Source organism: Gopherus flavomarginatus, chromosome 3, assembly GCF_025201925.1.
Source record: "Gopherus flavomarginatus isolate rGopFla2 chromosome 3, rGopFla2.mat.asm, whole genome shotgun sequence".
Lineage (NCBI taxonomy): Eukaryota > Metazoa > Chordata > Testudines > Testudinidae > Gopherus > Gopherus flavomarginatus.
In genome coordinates, this window is record NC_066619.1 from 165,775,014 (window position 1) to 165,792,568 (window position 17,555).

At 45.0% G+C, this 17,555-nt stretch overlaps 1 protein-coding gene across 1 annotated transcript; it reads left to right on the top strand.

Annotated features, from left to right (window-relative positions):
- The first annotated feature begins 13,638 nt into the window (after window positions 1-13,638).
- ATOH1 (atonal bHLH transcription factor 1) lies at window positions 13,639-14,568 on the top strand. The gene has a single exon (XM_050944062.1). It carries the CDS (start codon window positions 13,639-13,641, stop codon window positions 14,566-14,568), a length of 930 nt encoding a protein of 309 aa, XP_050800019.1.
- Window positions 14,569-17,555: the final 2,987 nt, after the last annotated feature.

Sequence of the window (17,555 nt, forward strand, 5' to 3'; positions counted from 1 at the left end):
TAAAGTAAATAAGGTTTTTAAAATGTTTAAGAAGCTTCATTTAAAATTACATTAAAATGCAGAGCCCCCCGGCCCAGTGGCCAGGACCCAGGCAGTGAGAGCGCCACTGAAAATCAGCTCGCGTGCCACCTTCTAGTTTAGTCACACCTGGTCTAGCCTGTGTGAGACACCTATTTAAAAAGTGTGTGTGTGTGTGGAGGGGGGTGAAAAAGCTATGCACTGATGGCCATCTTTTGAGCAGGCACCCTAATGCCAAGGAAGTCAGGTTGGGTTTTGCCTGTGAAAGGGAAACGGGGAGGGTAACCAACAGGGAGCAAAGAGTTGTTGCAAAACGTCACTGCAAAGAGACCTCTTCCTGTGTCACTTGAAAGTGGGGCAGGATGGCCTCTGATGGCTCTTAAAGAGGAGTGAGTGCCCCATCTGGGGCCACCTCAGCAAAGACCTGATCTCCTGGTGGCTCGTTGATGGCTGCCAGGGTTGGTTGGCTTTCTTGGAAGTTGGCAAGAAGGTGCTCATCAAAGTACATGATGGCTAAGTTGGGGCATGGTGCAGTAGGACTGTGTTAGCTAGAGAAGGATGAATGAGGAACCTGCCTCTGTGCAAGGGAGCAAAGAGATGACCATGTTTGTCATTCACTAGATACTTTGTATGGGGATAGAGGGAGGTGTCATCTGGGACAGGGCTTTGTTAGTGGGCTGAGCTGGGCTGCTTGTTGCTGGGCAGGTTGTAGCCACCTGCTGGACCCTTTTTTCCCCCTGTAAAGTGACCACCCTCTGTCTTTTTTGAACCTTGTCCTCTGCCTGCTTCACTCCAGACCCCATGTCTCCTCTTCTCCCTGCTCACATCAACCCCTTCCTTACAGCATACCTTCAAGCTGCATTTGGAGCCAAGAATGGCAATTCCCAGTTGAATCACTGCAGTTTTTCCCATTCAGTAGGATTATAAGGGCTGGTCTACAATAGGGGGGGAAATCGATCTAAGATATTTTGACTTCAGCTATGTTATTCATGTGGCTGAAGTTGCATATCTTAGATCGAATTACCTACCGTCCTCATGGCACGGGATCGACGTCCGCGGCTCCCCGTCGACTCCGCTACTGCCGCTCACTCCAGTGGAGTTCTGGAGTCGACAGAAGCGCATTCGGGGCTCGATATATCTCGTCTAGATGAGACACTATATAGCGATCCCCGAAATCAATTGCTACCTGCTGATATGGCGGGTAGTGAAGATGTAGCCTCAGACTCGGATTCACTCATACTCCAATGAGCAGGATGGGTAATCTTAAATTGAGAAACCAAAATCATTTATAAACACAGAATTATAGAAAAGTTTTCTTGCATTGGGAAACTGGATATTTATAAGGTACATTAACACAATAAAATAGTAAATTGACTTTATTTGCACATAAACTTAAAATATTGCTGCACTATTGAGCTTGCACATGAAATTTCAGTCTGGAGTTAGTGTATAATACTCCTCTAAAGCAGATTGCTGCTATTCAATCCTACTCCACTGACTGCCATAGCATATTGTTTAACTGTAGTGGTTCACTTTGTTATGCTTACAATTATAGCAATCTCACATATTGCACTAGACCCTTCAGCTCATATTCCCTTTATCGGTTGTGTGCAATTGCCATTGACAGCAATAGGGGTTGACCAACTGGATGGAGGGGACTATCTGGCTCTTTGCATTCATCCTTCTGCCATAAGCCATTTGGAAAAGCTGTTATTGCACAGTAAAATTAGCTCTAGAATCTCTCTGTAGTTGTAAAATGTCTCCTTTATGAAGAGTAAGTCTTATTACTTAACAAATTTGTTAATACTAACCTATTGAAATAACCATTTTAAAGAACACTGTAGTGTAACAAAAATGCCATATTTTTTAAGAGATGCTTCAGCACAATACTGTAAGGCACTATTTTAGAATCCTGCCTAAAGGCCCCAAATGAGCTTGGGGCCCTATTGTGCTAGGCACTGAACAAATGCATCATAACAGATAGATAGTGCCTGCCCCAAAGAGTTTACAATCTAAATAAACAAGACAAAGTTGGCAAGGAGATGCTCATCAAAGTACACGAGGGTTAACTTGGGGCATGGTGCAGTAGGACTCTGTTGGGGGACAGAATATTATCACCATTTAATAGATGAGAAACTGTATCGCAGAAAGCCAAGTCTGTTGGTACAAATAGAAATTGGACCCCATTCTCGAGTCTGAATCTAGTGTTTAACCTTGAGTGCTCTTCAAGGAAAATCTTCAATTTTTTATCCAGGTTGTCTCCATAGAATCCTTCCTGTATCCTCTACCTATTTTCACTGGTAGTCCAGAACAGAGGAACTTCAAAAAGAATAGTTGTTGTGGCACCTTAAAGATTGACCAATGTATTGTAGCATAAGCTTTCGTGGGCTACAGCTCACTTCATTGGATGCTTGTAGTGGAAAATACAGAAGGAAGATAGATACATACACACACACACAGACACAGAGGGAACATGAAACAATGGGTGTTACCATACACATTATAAGGAGAGTGATCAGTTAAGGTGAGCTGTTGTCAGCAGGAGAGAAAAATAACTGTCTGTAGCGGTAATGAAAATGGCCTATTTCCAGCACTTGACAAGGAGATACAAGGAACTGTAGCAGGGGTAGGGGGCGGGGGGAATATAAGCATGAGGAAATACTTTTACTTTGTGTAATGACCCATCCTCTCCCAGTCTTCATTCAAACCTAATTTAATGGTGTCCCATTTGGCAAATTAACTCCAATTCAGCAGTCTCCCATTTGAGTCTGTTTTTGAAGGGTTTTTTTGTTGTAATATTCTGACTTTTAGGAACTTTTATAGGAACTTCAAGGAGTTTCAGTATTTGGAATCAATTTGGATATGTGCCCAAAAGTGCAGATCCTAATCCAAAATTTATCTAAATTGTGCTTCTCTGGAAATGAGGTGGCCAGGCGTTTTGGTTCTATTCCTATTCAGAAATATTAACAGAACAGCCTTTAGGGCACTATCTAAATAACAATGTTGTTGCCGTTCATTTGTATTACAGTAGACCCCAGGAGCTGTAGTCATGGATCAGGACTGCGCTGTGCTAGATGTTATATGAAACACCTTTTGTGGATTTGGGACTTTGTTATGTACTTGAGTGCTTAAGCCCCAGTTCAACATTCTGCAGTTCACAGTACTCCTGCCAAACGATAGGCACTTAGTCATTCAATGTCTAAGTTTTCAGAGTAAAAGTTCCCTAGGCACCTATGTTCCTGCTGCTGAGCATGAGCACTACTGCCTCCCTCTAAGCATCTGGATGTGTATCTCCCAACTAATCCTCAAAGCATTTCACAAACTGGGAGAAGAAAGCTGGCCCAAGGCCTAAATCTGGGCCTCTGAGTGTGCCTACTAGATTGGGCCCCTTTCAAAATCTGATGTATCCATCCACAATGGAGTAGTGATTGGGCCAGAGAGAGTGACTGACTCAATGGCAGAGAGTGGGGGACCTGAACCTGGGTTTCCAACATTGCAGGGGAGTGTACTAATCACTGGACTGAAAGTTAAGGTGGGCATCAACAACTCCTCCTCCTCCAACTGTCTTGTGTGGAGTGAAGCAGGCACCTCATTCATTCCTACAGGAAATGCATTTGGCACCTAAGCCACCTTCTCCAAGTGGCTGGTTCTCATGTGTGGATCACGAAGTGGAGTTAGGTGCCTCCCTGCAGCCTGGATTTAGGCACAGACTCTGTGCAAGGGGTTGTTTGCCTTGTCCATTGACTAGCTTAGGCAGGGAGCCTAGCTCACTGGCTTTGGGGGATTGCAGTCTAAGGCACCTGTCTCCCCATTCATTGTAAATTGAACTTAAGTCCCTAACTCATGCACTGCAGATGGTATTGGTGTTCCTGTGACTCTTTTTTTTCTGGGGGCCTTAAAGTTAGGAAATTTCCACTACATGCATCTGACGAAGTGGGTATTCACCCATGAAAGCTCATGCTCCAAAATGTCTGTTAGTCTATAAGGTGCCACAGGATTCTTTGCTGCTTTTACAGATCCAGACTAACTCGGCTACCCCTCTGATACAAAGTTAAGTTCCTGTCCCCTTAGTACCACAATACCCATGTTCCTTCATGGATCCCAGCTAAAAGACTATGTGCTCCCCAAAGACCTTATAATCCCAAGTATAAGATGAGAGATGACGGACAGACTGGGGGAGCATTAAGAAACAATGAGACAATATTAGTCAGCATGTTCAACTGCTAGTGTGCTGAGATCACAGCCTATCGGATCTCAAAAACAAATTTTAAATAGGTATCACAGAAAAGAATTGTGAGAGAGGCTTTGAAGGTAGATACGGATTTTTGCAGGTGTTCATGGGGAGTCCCTCCCAAGCATGAGGGGCAGTATAGGAGAAAGCATGATGTTGCTTGTTAGAAAATGTAACAAGTGAACAATGGAGGCTGGTCTCATAGGTGGATTGGAGGTGGGCATCAACATTCCAGTGGTGACTGAGAGATGGTAGCTAGGATGGAAATAGGCCATGAAGGGCTTTGGAAGTCAAATAGTTTTACTTTGTTTGCACTAGAGAGGCAAGAGCCAGTGGAGGGATGTAATGAGGAGTGATGAGTTAAAGGTGAAAGGCTAGAAAAATGAAATCTTTCCATGATTTTAACTTTGGTTCTGGTCATGTATAGGAACATCTCAAAACTTAAATGGTTGAATTTGATTGTAAACTTGGAAGGGAGAGTTATTATTTCCAGTATTTCTTAGTTTCAGAGTTTCCATTTCACCCATCCTATTCTGGACCATTTCATGGACATAAGGGCACAACTGCAATGTATAACAGTTCATCGCAATAGCCATGATATTCCTGTTGACAGTGTTTGGTTTTATCTCTTCTAATTACATTTCTGAAGGCCTGATCCTACAAGAAGCTGAGCAGGTCCTTGAGGTGACAAGTGCCCTAACTCCAGTGGGAGTAAGTGTGCTCAGCAGTTTGAAGGGGGCACCTACAACTTGTAGAGTCAAGTTCTAAATAAATACAATTAAATCTGATATCCCAGGTAAAATATTAGCAAATGCTGCTAGCAACATTGTCCTCTTTGAACCTAGCTTTTCTTCTGAAGAGCATTGGCACAACTTGAGCTCTTGAAAATTAGTAATAAATTTAATAATGTTCTCATTACATGTTAGTGCCTTTTTATCTAAGGATTTCAAAGTGCATTACAAAGATTAATTATGCCTCAAAACAGCCCCAGGAGGTAGGCAAGTATTGTTACAGTGGTGTTTTGCCTTTCCCATGAAGACACTACTTACTCTTTGGTGTGCATGGAGGGACTACTCATGATGATGTCTGCAAGATTGGTCCCAGAAGAGGGACTTTGTGCTAGCCCTTTGCTGGGGATGAATTTCACCCATGAATGCTAATTACTTTCACAGGTCCCAAACCTACAAAGTCAGTGCAACTTCCATGTGAGTGTAATGGTCCACCCACTCCCAGGCAGAATACTTTTCAGAATTATGGCCATGCTGGCTTTCAAGAGATTACTCACATGAGTAAGCAGTACAGACGTAGACTGAGATGCAGCACAGTATGTTTTTTGAGTAAGCAGTGATCTTCAAAATGTCTTGTAACTCCAGATGTCTTGTTTAGTTTCTGCATCCCTTGGAACTTCCATTTTTCTTCAGAAATGTACATAGAACAAAAATAATTAGTAGTATTAAATGCATTTGCCATAGACAATATGGGTACAAACTGGACTTATTCTTTCATCCTGATCAATTTAAAAACTTGATTCAGAACAAATAGTCATGTAAACTAACTCTTTCAGTTGACCTTTAGACTGATCTTATGTATAACATCAAGAATTAACTATTACTTAAATGTAAAGCAAGATCTTGTAATTACCTAAAACTATAGTTCTTTAATTTTTTTATTAATGGAAACTTATGTAAATTGGTAGTTAGCATTATTCTATACTCAGTGTCTATACTGATTAGATGAAACTGTGACTTCCCCCCCGCCCCAAGGAAACTAAGGGAGTTAATATTGCAATTCAATGTGAGTTGTGAGCCTAATTCCCTTGGGTGCTTTTGAGAATCCCTGCCTGGAATTGTATAAATACTCAGTCCTAAATATAACTATCTTGGGGATTTGATTTTTAGATGTGAGTGATCTAGGGACTTGAGAGATTCTTGGTATTTTTGTATTTGAATTATATTGTCTGGGAGGTGGGGAGGAGAGGAAGGGAACACAATTGCTAATAATTTGAGGCTAGCAAAGCACTGTGAAGCATGTGAACTTAAATTGGTTTTATGTGTAATCACTGTGATACGGTTATGGTACACTATTAATTATATAGTTTAGCTCAGATTTGTACACTATTGTGCATATGCAGCACATAGTGAAATTCTCCAAGCTTTCTGCAAAATCAAATTATTTCTGTACTAATATTGTGCCTGCTCCTGCAGGTCTTACTCAGGCAAACTTCTAAATTGAAAATGATGTAGATTTTGTTTAAAGGCTGAGCCCGAAACCCCTACCCTCCTCAGCCCTGAAAGATAATGATTTCTTAAAGAGAGAAAATTCATCTTCAAGACTTGATGCATTCTTGCTATTGTACAGTAACTGTTTCAGACCCGTGTGCTTATGTTTCCGATTCCTGTGAAGTTCTCTTTGCAGCAGGGTGTGCCTTGAATCACATCAAAAGAACGAAGTTCTTCAAAAGAAAAAGAAACTCAAGTGGGCTTGAACATACAAAGAGAGAGAGGAAAAAAGGGCCAGTCAGTGTTGAATACAAAATGAGTGCAGCCAACCCCAGGAGTTCTTCATCACTTACATTTATCTTATTCTGGGAGAGTAGAGCTAAGCCCAGCCCTGACACAAACCACCCACTGCCTTTGACTTTCCTCAGTGTGAGAGAGACACACAGATATGTACCTATAGAGTAATGGATTTCAATTAAATATATTTACCCTTAGTTAGTGATGGTGCAAACAGTTTAAAAATTAAAAGGCATGAATGAATTAAAGCTATTTATCTTTAATTTGAAAGATGCACACTTAAAACATGCTCATTTTCCAAATGTTTTAATCATCTTTAGTTTTTATTTTGGGTTCTTTGGAAGTAATACTGTACCTGGATGTGAGCTTGACAAGTTTGTCAATTTGTTGTTCTTTCCTTTTCTATATAAAATGGGACCGACTATATAGTGTTTTTAGGTTAAATACTGGGTTCATGGAGCATGGAAGAAGAAAAATCACTTTAGTAAGAGGTTTTGGGTGCTCTAATTTTGCTAACTGTAATACTGATAAGCAAAAATATGTATCTTGGTTACAGTCCTGTTTCCTTTCAACTTCTGTCTTCAATGGGAAGAGAGTCAAGTCTGTTACAAATTGGAACTAGGTCCTACATCTGCCCACTCTCGCTGACTTCAGTGGAAGTTGAGGGTTTTCAGTGTTTTCCAGGATTGGGGCCTGCCTTAAGGTGCAATTTATAAAACCAAAAATCTAACTATAGAACTTAAATAGTATCTTTCAGTGTTTCTCTACATCCTCAGACTGCAGTAGAAGTGTGGTGTGAGTAAAGATTGCAGAATTGGGCCCTTATTTTCATAATATCTAGTTCTAGAACTCACTGATAATTTGCATTCTCTTTGTCTCTAAGGCTTGAAGTCTTGTTTCATAATACTTTAAAAACTATGATTATTCTCCAACAGTGTGCTAGATATCTCACATCAGACATGAGTTTTCATTCATATTTGGCCTAGGGTCACTGCTTCAAGCAGCTTGCAGTACCAAGGCCCAGCCCCTGATATACTTAAACCCAAGCTTAACTTTGTTTGTATCTAACTCTATTGCCCTCAATAAGACTTGTCACTTTCATTAAAGTTGTGAAAGTGCAAAACTGTGTATAGGAACAGGGTCTTTGCTAGACGTGACTAAAGGGATACCAAAATGATGGAGAGCATAGGCATCATGGCAATAAAATTGCAATTAATTGGTAAAAGCTACAGTATGGCATGGTGGAGAGGGGCTTGCTGGGAAATACTTTTATAAAACAAATATATTTGACCTCACTTCATAAAGTAACTGAGACACCACTACTGTGTACATAACTCCCACTGATGGAAAGATACATGAGCAGAAAGACTGCAGAAAAGCTCAGAGTAAAAGCTTGCAGAGAATAAACAAATACTCTCATATTAAGCAGGAAGTGGCAACTAGTACACTTCCCCCCACAAAAGTCTTCAATTTAAAATCCAAATCTTCAATAATGGAAGTCATGTTCCTTTCCTCTCATCTTTAAAAAAAAAATCAAAATCGTGTAAACAAATTATTATATAAGAGAGGACCAGATTTCTGAAAATCTAGTATCACTCCACCAAATAAACAAAACTGCTCCTTTTAACCCGGATGTTTCCCTTTACCTGGTTTGAACTACCATACTCTCTGCTCCTTCCTTGGATTCAATAGGACTATTCACTGAGTAAAATTAAGTTTTACAAAAGCTTGAGCCATTCCAGGATTGGGGCCTACAGTTGGATGGTCTTGTGGTAAATAGGAATATGTTGGGGAGGGAGTGGAAACCAAAAGTAAATTTTTTCAAGTATGTCAAACTTTTTTTTTTTTTAAACTTAGCAGTCCCTTTTTAAGGAGCTGTTCGGTCTGATAGGGACCAGGACCAAAAAGGCAGCTATACAACACAAATGTTGTGTAACAAAGCTGGTGTACATGAAAATTATTCATTTGTACAAAAGTGTTACGTCAGGACCAGTAGTTCTGTAATAACCTTAGTCCCAGATTTGGACCTTAGCGTCCAAAATATGGGGGTTAGCATGAAAACCTCCAAGCTTAGTTACCAGCTTGGACCTGGTACCTGCTGCCACCACCCAAAAAATTAGAGTGTTTTGGGGCACTCTGGTCCCTCTGAAAAACCTTCCCTGGGGACCCCAAGACCCAAATCCCTTGAGTCTCACAACCAAGGGAAATAATCCTTTTTCCCTTCCCCCCTCCAGGTGCTCCTGGAGAGATACACAGACACAAGCTCTGTGAAACTACACAGAGGGAATCTCCCTCTCTGTTCCCAATCCTGGAAACAAAAAGTACTTTCCTATTCCCCCAGAGGGAATGCAAAAATCAGGCTAGCAATCCAACACACAGATCTCCCCGATTCCTTCCTCCCACCAATTCCCTGGTGAGTACAGACTCAATTTCCCTGAAGTAAAGAAAACTCCAACAGGTCTTAAAAGAAAGCTTTATATAAAAAGAAAGAAAAATAAGTACAAATGTTCTCTCTGTATTAAGATGATACAACACAGGGTCAATTGCTTAAAAGAATATTGAATAAACAGCCTTATTCAAAAAGAATACAAATCAAAGCACTCCAGCACTTATATTCATGCAAATACCAAAGAAAAGAAACCATATAACTTACTATCTGATCTCTTTGTCCTTACACTTGGAAACAGAAGACTAGAAAATAGAAACTACTTCTCCAAAGCTCAGAGAAAGCAGGCAGCCAGAAAACAAAGACAAAGACACTCAATTCCCTCCACCCAAAGTTGAAAAAATCCGGTTTCCTGATTGGTCCTCTGGTCAGGTGCTTCAGGTGAAAGAGACATTAACCCTTAGCTATCTGTTTATGACAAGTTCCCTTTCACTTTTAACTAACTTTGGGGAAATATTTTTGAGCCAGTAACAATTGAGTGTTAGGCTCTTTAAAAGTAGGTACAGCTAGCCTGGGGATTATGGGATCCTGTGAGTCAGGTTGTGTGACTACCAGACTTCATGAAAGCTCCTCCTTATATTTGACTCTTACTGAATATCTTGGGCACAGAAAGAACTTACCTCTCTGGCATATAGCTCTCTGCAGGTATCTCATACCTGGCTCTGACAGGAACACCAGCTGAGAAGAGCTGATACCTAGAAGGAGAAAAAGGCACTCAACAAGGAAGAGCTGAGCACAGGTGTACCCTGGGAAAGGGATTTTGCATTTTAGGGAAAAAACAGAAGTTGAGGGAGAAGACCTTGGGAAACAGTTGTAAGGCAATCCTGCATGACAGCATCCCAGGGTTCCCCCACCCATCTCTGGTGATGCTGCTGTGAAAAGTGGCATGAACTTCTTTACCTTGCAACAAGAGGTTTATGGGGAGAACTGAGTCCAGTGAAGTGTTATGGCTGGCGCTGTTGACCCCTAAAGGAAATGGACTCTGAAAGGGGTAACTGGTAATCCTGGACTTGTCTATCCACCAGGAGGAGATAGTGGATTAACTGGAAGTGAAAAACTGAGGTGCAGATATGTGACCAATGCCAACGATGTATTGTCATAAAGTTGCTATAATGCTTTTAAACATGGATTTTTCAAATTTACTGCTTAAAGACAGCTTCAATTCTTTAAAAATGAAATTCTGCACATCATTGGTGACGGATATTATCTTTTCACTTTTTTGTGAAGAGTGTTGGGTAGGGTATAAATAGCCATGCCATTTGTGGCTACTGCAAAGGCAAGGAGTTCCAAAGTGCTGAGTCGGTGCTCAATCTGCTTGGAAGTCATAGATGTGAGATGCTAGGCATCTCCCTGATTTGGCTATTTTAGTACTAAACTCCCACTTCTTCAAAATAAGGATACATAGGCAGGAGGGGGAGACAATAGGGCTACAAGGGTAGCTTAACTCTTAATATATTTGCCCCTCTGCTTCTGTGTCTGTGTGTGAATATGGCTCTAGAGAACATTAGAAAAATCATTTTTGGTGTAGTTCCACTCACCTAAATGAATTTGCAGTACAGATTAATCTTGTCCACAGTAATCTGCCCACATTTATGCCTAATGAAGTCAGTGGGGCTCTGTAGGAAAGGCTGCACTACAGAATGACTAGCAGGATCAGTGCCTCAATTAGCTGAAAGCTGTATAAAATCACATGGTTGTGATCAGCTTTCTACTGACATCTCCGGACTGGGCTCAAAACCATAACACATTCCAGCTAAGGTCCACATTCATGTAAACGCCTTCATTTACACACACACTTGGCTTTGGAAGTCCTCACTTGCTACAGAACAGCAATGCTGGCTCTTCCATACTTCTTATCTATTTATGAATAAACATACATACACTTTTATGCCGCCTTCAAATTTCTATCTTGCATTTTATCTTCCATAGTTTTTTTGCTCCATTCTGTTGGCTTCATTTAGACTGCATCTTCAATTTCTGAAGGATGCCCGTATGATTCGAACCTTACTGCTTCATCCATGCCATTTGCTCACTAGGGAAGGGATTCAAGGGTGAAAGTATTTTTTGTTTGATTTTTGCTTTGCCACTCAGTTACATTATGTCACAGTAGTCTTCTGTATGCGGAGTATAAGGATTTAGACTAACTCTTTCTTAGACTAGAAATCACCTTTTCTGAAGGCTAGTTTGTTAGGGTTAGTTTTTGGTGCAACTCCTCCCCTGAAGATATTACTGAATGGTTGAGCTGCTATTGAGGATTAAGTTGAGAATAACATCTCCTATGTGTGCTGTAGAACTAGCTGGTCTGAGAAGCAATTGTTGAGGGTGTTGAGAAACTATTTTCTAAAGCTTCTTCAACTATAAGATTGGATCAGTTTTTATAAACTGGTACCCTAGCTGAAGTCACTTAATATTGTATTAGACTTAATTGCTGCTTTGATCTCCCTCCATAGTGTGCACTTGAATTCCTTGGCTGAAAGAAACTGGTACAATTATCAAACTAGTACTGGTCTGCCTGAGTTGCTGTGGCCCTTCGTGGGGTCTGCTTTGGGCTCATGATTCCTGCTGAAGTCTGCAGCAGGTGACTTGAACTCGAGAATTTTGACAGGAAGGGGGAATGACTCCAGATTTTAATATCCTATGACAGCTCCAGAAATATATGTACTACTTGATTAGACAACTATTTATTATTTGCATTACCTTAGTAGGTATGAGCCCTAGTTATGGACCAGGACCCTGTTGTGCTGGTGCTGTACAAACAGAAAAAGCTGGTTCCTGCCTCCGTTTTCTCCTTCCACCCCGCCCAGGCTATTCAGTTGCAGTAACAAGCTGAGACTGGGGTGAAGAGAGGGAGAGCTTTGAGTATACGTCCTTATATCCCAAGGAAAACTAGCCAGGTGCTTGCCTGGGTGCTACGCAGACGTGGCAGTAGCTAGGGGGCGCTTAGGCTGCCTGCCCTGCAAACTCTGCTTCAGGTTACGCTGCTGCTCTTCTTCTCGTCCTCATTAAAATGGCACTGAACTAAGATGCTTGTCTAAATAAGAGGTATCGTTCCGCCGTCTGCATTGCACCGACATTCAGGCTCGCAAGGACCTACAATTGCCCAAAATGCGGTACTGCTCTGCTGGACAGAAGGCGTTCAAATAAGTTGGCTGCCCTCGGTGATCTCAACAGAGGAGACGCCGGTGTTCGCGCGGCTATCACGATCACGTATTAATCTGCCACTGACAAAGTCCGCCTCTCGCCTTATTGAATGGCTGAGATCTTATGACTAAAGGGCAGGTTAAAATGTGGAGGTGGAAAAGGACGGTCAGGCACTGAAGAACTTTGCACCTGGGGTGCGTTTATCCTGGTAAACAGCGAACGATAATCGCTCCTGTTTAAAGGGGGTGAATGGGGGAACTCCTCAGGACCCTCTTTGGTGTTGGTAGAGAGTGCTCCAGCGCTTAAGAATATGCCTGCGGCGTGTATAAGAGCGGTATGTGTTTATATATGGAGTTAGGTTAGGTACATCAGTCTCTTGTCCTCGGGCCAGCTACGCAGGGCGCGCTGTGCAGGTACCTGGCAGAGCTGGGAACGTGCCCTGTGCAGGGCGGCTCTGTGCGCAGGGAGTAGAGGACGTGCTTTTGGCCTGGGGCCAGTGGCTTTGCACGTCCTGCACGCTAGGCCCGCGCCCCTCTTTCGGTTCCACCCCGGGCGGTGGGGCGCAGGGTGACACGCGACGCCGCGGCACCTGGGCGCACACCTGCTCCCTAGGTGCCACGCTCCTTCCTGGGCGTCCCTGGCGCGCTCAGACGGCGCACGCCAGGCACCCTCTGCCACGCCCACGTGCTTAAAGCCATTTGCCTGGCACTGGCTCCCCCGGCTAGCCAAGAGCAGCCACGTGTCGGCCTCGTCCTCCTGCAGCTGGGCGCACACCTAGCCCCGGGCGGGCGTGACTCCCCCCGCATCTAATGCGTTGGAGGCCTCGCTCGCTCTCACTGCCTCGCCCCCTACCCCCGGAGTCACGCCCGCAGTGACACCTCGCAGCCCCCCCCTCGTGGGGGAGGGGAGGAGTATTGCTGTCTAGGTTACATCCCCGGAGTCTCCTCTGCAACTTTTTCTCCCCCGGAGCGGGCCAAGCCCCTCCTGCCATTGGCTCCCAGCACGCGCCAGACCCGCGCGCTCCATTGGCTGAGCCGCCACGCGACCGGCGCGAGGAGGGTGGGAGGCGGGGGGGGGGGGGCCTGGCGCGTGCCGCTTTTTAAAGGGGGCGCAGCGCCGTTCGCAACCGGAGAAGGCTGGTTGCACGCGAGCGGTGTGTGCGCCCGAGGTCCCCGGAGCCAGGGTAGAAGTGGGGGGGCGCGTGCAGCAGAACTCGCCAGGGCTGTTCTGCCCCGTCTCGCGCTTCCCTGCTTCACACCCCGCTTTGGTCTGCAGCGCCCGGCGCGATGAGCCACCTGCGGGCGGCCGCCGCCGGGTGGGTGGAAGGCGGCAGGGACTTGGGGGCCCAGCAGCAGCTGGAGCAGACTCTCCTAGGGCAGGAGCATCCTGGCTGCGGTTTCCCCCCCGCTTGGCTGGGCATGTGCTGCCCGGCACGCGTCCCCGCAGCCGCCGCTGCCTCCACCAGATACCTGCTGCCCGGAGCAGCCGAGGAGGAGGAGGAGGAGGAGCCGCTGGAGGCGGGGGGAGCCGAGCAGCACCTGGGCGGCTGCAGCAGCAGGAGCGGCCCCCCGGGGAAACTCTGCAAGTTGCCAGGGGGCGTCCCGTCGGCGGAGGGGGTGTCGGGCTGCGGCAGGCAGCGCGCCCCGTCCGGGGGGCTCCGGCAGCAGGTGAGCGGCGTGCAGAAGCAGCGGCGGCTGGCGGCCAACGCCCGGGAGCGGCGGCGGATGCACGGGCTGAACCACGCCTTCGACCAGCTGCGCAATGTCATCCCCTCCTTCAACAACGACAAGAAGCTGTCCAAGTACGAGACCCTGCAGATGGCGCAGATCTACATTAGCGCGCTGGCCGAGCTGCTGCACAGCCCGGCCGCACCCGCCGACACCCCGGGCAAGGGCGAGCACCGCTCCCCGCCCCACGAGTCAACCGGAGCAGAGGCCGGAGCTGCCGGGCAAGGACAGGGGCAGCAGCAGAGACCCTCGCCCTCCGGCCACTGCAGGACTCGCTTCCCCCAGCAGCCGGCTGCGGGGGGCTACTCCGTGCCGCTGGACCCTCTGCACTTCTCCTTCCAGGAGAGCGCCCTGATGGCACAGAAAGTCCCATCTCCGGCCCTCCTGGGGCAGCCGCAGGAGAGGAGCAAACCATCGCCCAGGTCCCACAGGAGCGATGGGGAGTTCTCGCCCCGTTCCCACTACAGTGACTCTGATGAGGCCAGCTAGAGAGAGAGCCCAGCAGCGCCATGGGGGCGACAGGGGCAGAGCCACAACCAGAGCTGGCCCAGTCTGCGGGGGAAGGGGGGCGCGCTATGACTGCTGAAAACTTTGCCATGTACCTGGTTCCGCTGTTTAACAGCCTTTTGTGGTCTAAGTTCAAAATAGCATCGGTTCCTTTTAGCTTATGAATCTCCAGCCTTCTCCTTGGTTGGTGTATGGCAATGGCTATTTCGTGATTCAATGTCCCCGTTATCCACCCCACCCCGTTTCCCTTTCTTTGCATAGAGATTGTTTGTTTATAGTTTCTCCCCCAGCCCCTTCCCCAACCAATATGCTGCCTTGTAGTTCGGAGATTCACTTGCATTGCTAGCGAATAGCAAATACACTGTGGACACTTAGCTTGCTAAAATTAAATTACCGTTTATGGATGCCATGGGCATCCTTCTGTGTCTACACAGACACTTACACAAAAGTCTTCCGAAATGCCGGTCCTGTATCCGAATTTTATTGTTATGGAAACAAACAAAAAGATTGTAAATAGTATACTCCTGTGCTGTAAATACCAGAGGAAAGGCGGATTTTTAAAAGTCCCGTGTTTGATGTTGGCATCTTTTGGGGAAACTTGGCGCAAGCACTTTATCAGCGGCTGGAGATGCGGCTTCAAGAGGAAAGCAACTAACTGCCAATTGGAGACGATTATTTAATTTAGCCACTTATCGTCCTTAAGCTCTTCAAGTGTCAAAGTTTTATGTGAATTTTATTTTGCTTTTGTGATATTAGGAAACTTATTTATTACGGAGTGTTTGCTACTATTTCTGCTTTTTACCTTTTTTTAACTTTTCTACAAGAATGTCCTGTTTTTAATTTAGCAAAGCCAGCTGCCATTGTTTTCTGTAATTTTGAGATCAAATAAATGAGGGGGGGAAGATTGGTTAGACTATTTTTCAGAAGCCATAATAAAAATATACAGAACACTTATTTCAAAACGAGTACTGATCTCTTTTTAAAAGGGCGCTTTCCGAATATACTGACATACATCGCCATGAGATGGCTGGGTGAGTGCATTTGATTTAGAGTGCGTGGGTCTGTATGATATTGGAATTTACACCACCTCTGCTTTCAATTCTTTCGCACCTGTGCGTGCAAAAAAACCAAACGAACAAAGACCCTCTGGTAGTTAAACCTACCACAAACTGTAAATTGTATAATGAACGGCATTAATCGCTTAAGACTGCAACAATGCTCTTTTTTTTTAAGCAGTAGTTCTCTAACCTGTTCCTGATTTTAATGGGTAACACTCTTCCCTGTTGGGGTTAGGAAAGGGAGGGCTTGTCCCGGCACTAAAATTCCCATTGCAACAGGAGAACGTTGCCTGAGTTAGGACTGCAGGATGGGACCCCTATCGGCGTTCAGCTCTCTGAGGCACTCGTCCTTCTCCCCTTGATGTTAATTGTTCAAATTCCGTTCTCTGCTTCACCGGTGTAACGAAAAACACCACTACTGACTTGACTTAGCACAACTCCCGTTGACTTCAGTGGGAAGGGGGGGGTGAGCGCATTGTCTCGGAGCAGTTGCCCTGATGAGGTATGGCATGAGCATAGCTGGTTCTCATCACAGGAGAAGGAGTCTTAAACTGAAGTTGGTTAGGAGTTCTGAGAGCCGGGTAAGCTAATCGGAAAGCTGGACAGACTAGCAATACCGATTTGAAAGGGTGGGTCACGAGAGCTGCAGGGGTAGTTTGCCCTTCTTTCTCGCAGCTCTGGGCATGAAATGACTTGCCCCGGGGTCCTTACTGAGGCAAAGGTAGCTCCAGAAGAGCGGCTTGCAGCTCTCGAGCAAGTGTCGGAACAAGGTGTAAAGGAAAAGACAGAATCGCTTCGGGGCATAAAAGTCCAGAGTATCCATCTGTCAAAAAGCTAAAACCTATTAGCCAGTCATATTTCTGACTATCTCTAATAACGTATTTCTAATGAGGATTTTAACCTGCGTGAAAACCTGGATGTCCTGAAAGCCATAAAGAGGGTCCAGCTACTGTTGAAATGTGGTCCAAAGGTATTTACTTTCTGCAAATAGAACAGGCGGGCTGCGGCTCGTGTCTATTGGTGAGCTACCCTGTAGATTTGAAACGAACATTTTCCTTTGGTGCCTATCTTAATATGACTGTGCCTCTCAATAATAAGGTCTCCCTGTAACGCGGCCCAACACTTACTTTGAATGCAACTCTGCCAAGTGCTCAATTTAAAAATCAAATTTGAGGTTTGGAAATCAAGCCGGCGCCTTGTTTTGTGTTTAAGGTTTTGAGGCGTGCTCCTCTGAAGTGCACATCTCTCGCCTCTTTCAGGGATGCAGGGACCGGGCCATTACTTTGTTTTGTAGGGTCGGATTCTTGAGACAACGGCCCAGATGCTTCCCCAAGTAAGTAATGCTTTCACTTCACTCTTACTCCATTAACAAGCTGTAACATATAGCTGCAGGTTGCTATAAACTCATTAATACTTTGGAAACTTGAATATTGAGTATTCGCCTGGGGAAAGGAGAGCAGGATTTGACCCAGTGTCCTTAACCAATTTTATTTAAAAAATAATAAATAAAAACCCTAGTGTGGAAATCCAGAGGATTTCTCCTGCAGTTCTCACAAATGCAAGACCTTCCAAAGAACGCAAGCACCAAACTCTGAACTCAACAGAATTTTTTTTGCATGAGTAAAGACTACCGAATCCATCAACCGGAGACTTTCTACACGGGCTTCTTCCTTCTCCATTGCGTTATTTTCGTGCTTTCAGCAGGTGAAACCTCACCTAGGTCTAACTGACAATCAATTAAACTGCTCTGGTAGGTGTGCCGATAGCAAGCAGGCAGTCTGCAAGAAGCAGGTGATCGTGACGCTTTCCAGGAAAGAGATCCTGCACCTGTCCCCTTGATAACCTTTTGCACTGCCGGGTTTGCTGTGCTGCAGATAAACATCTTCGGGTGGCTTAAACGAATCAAGTCAC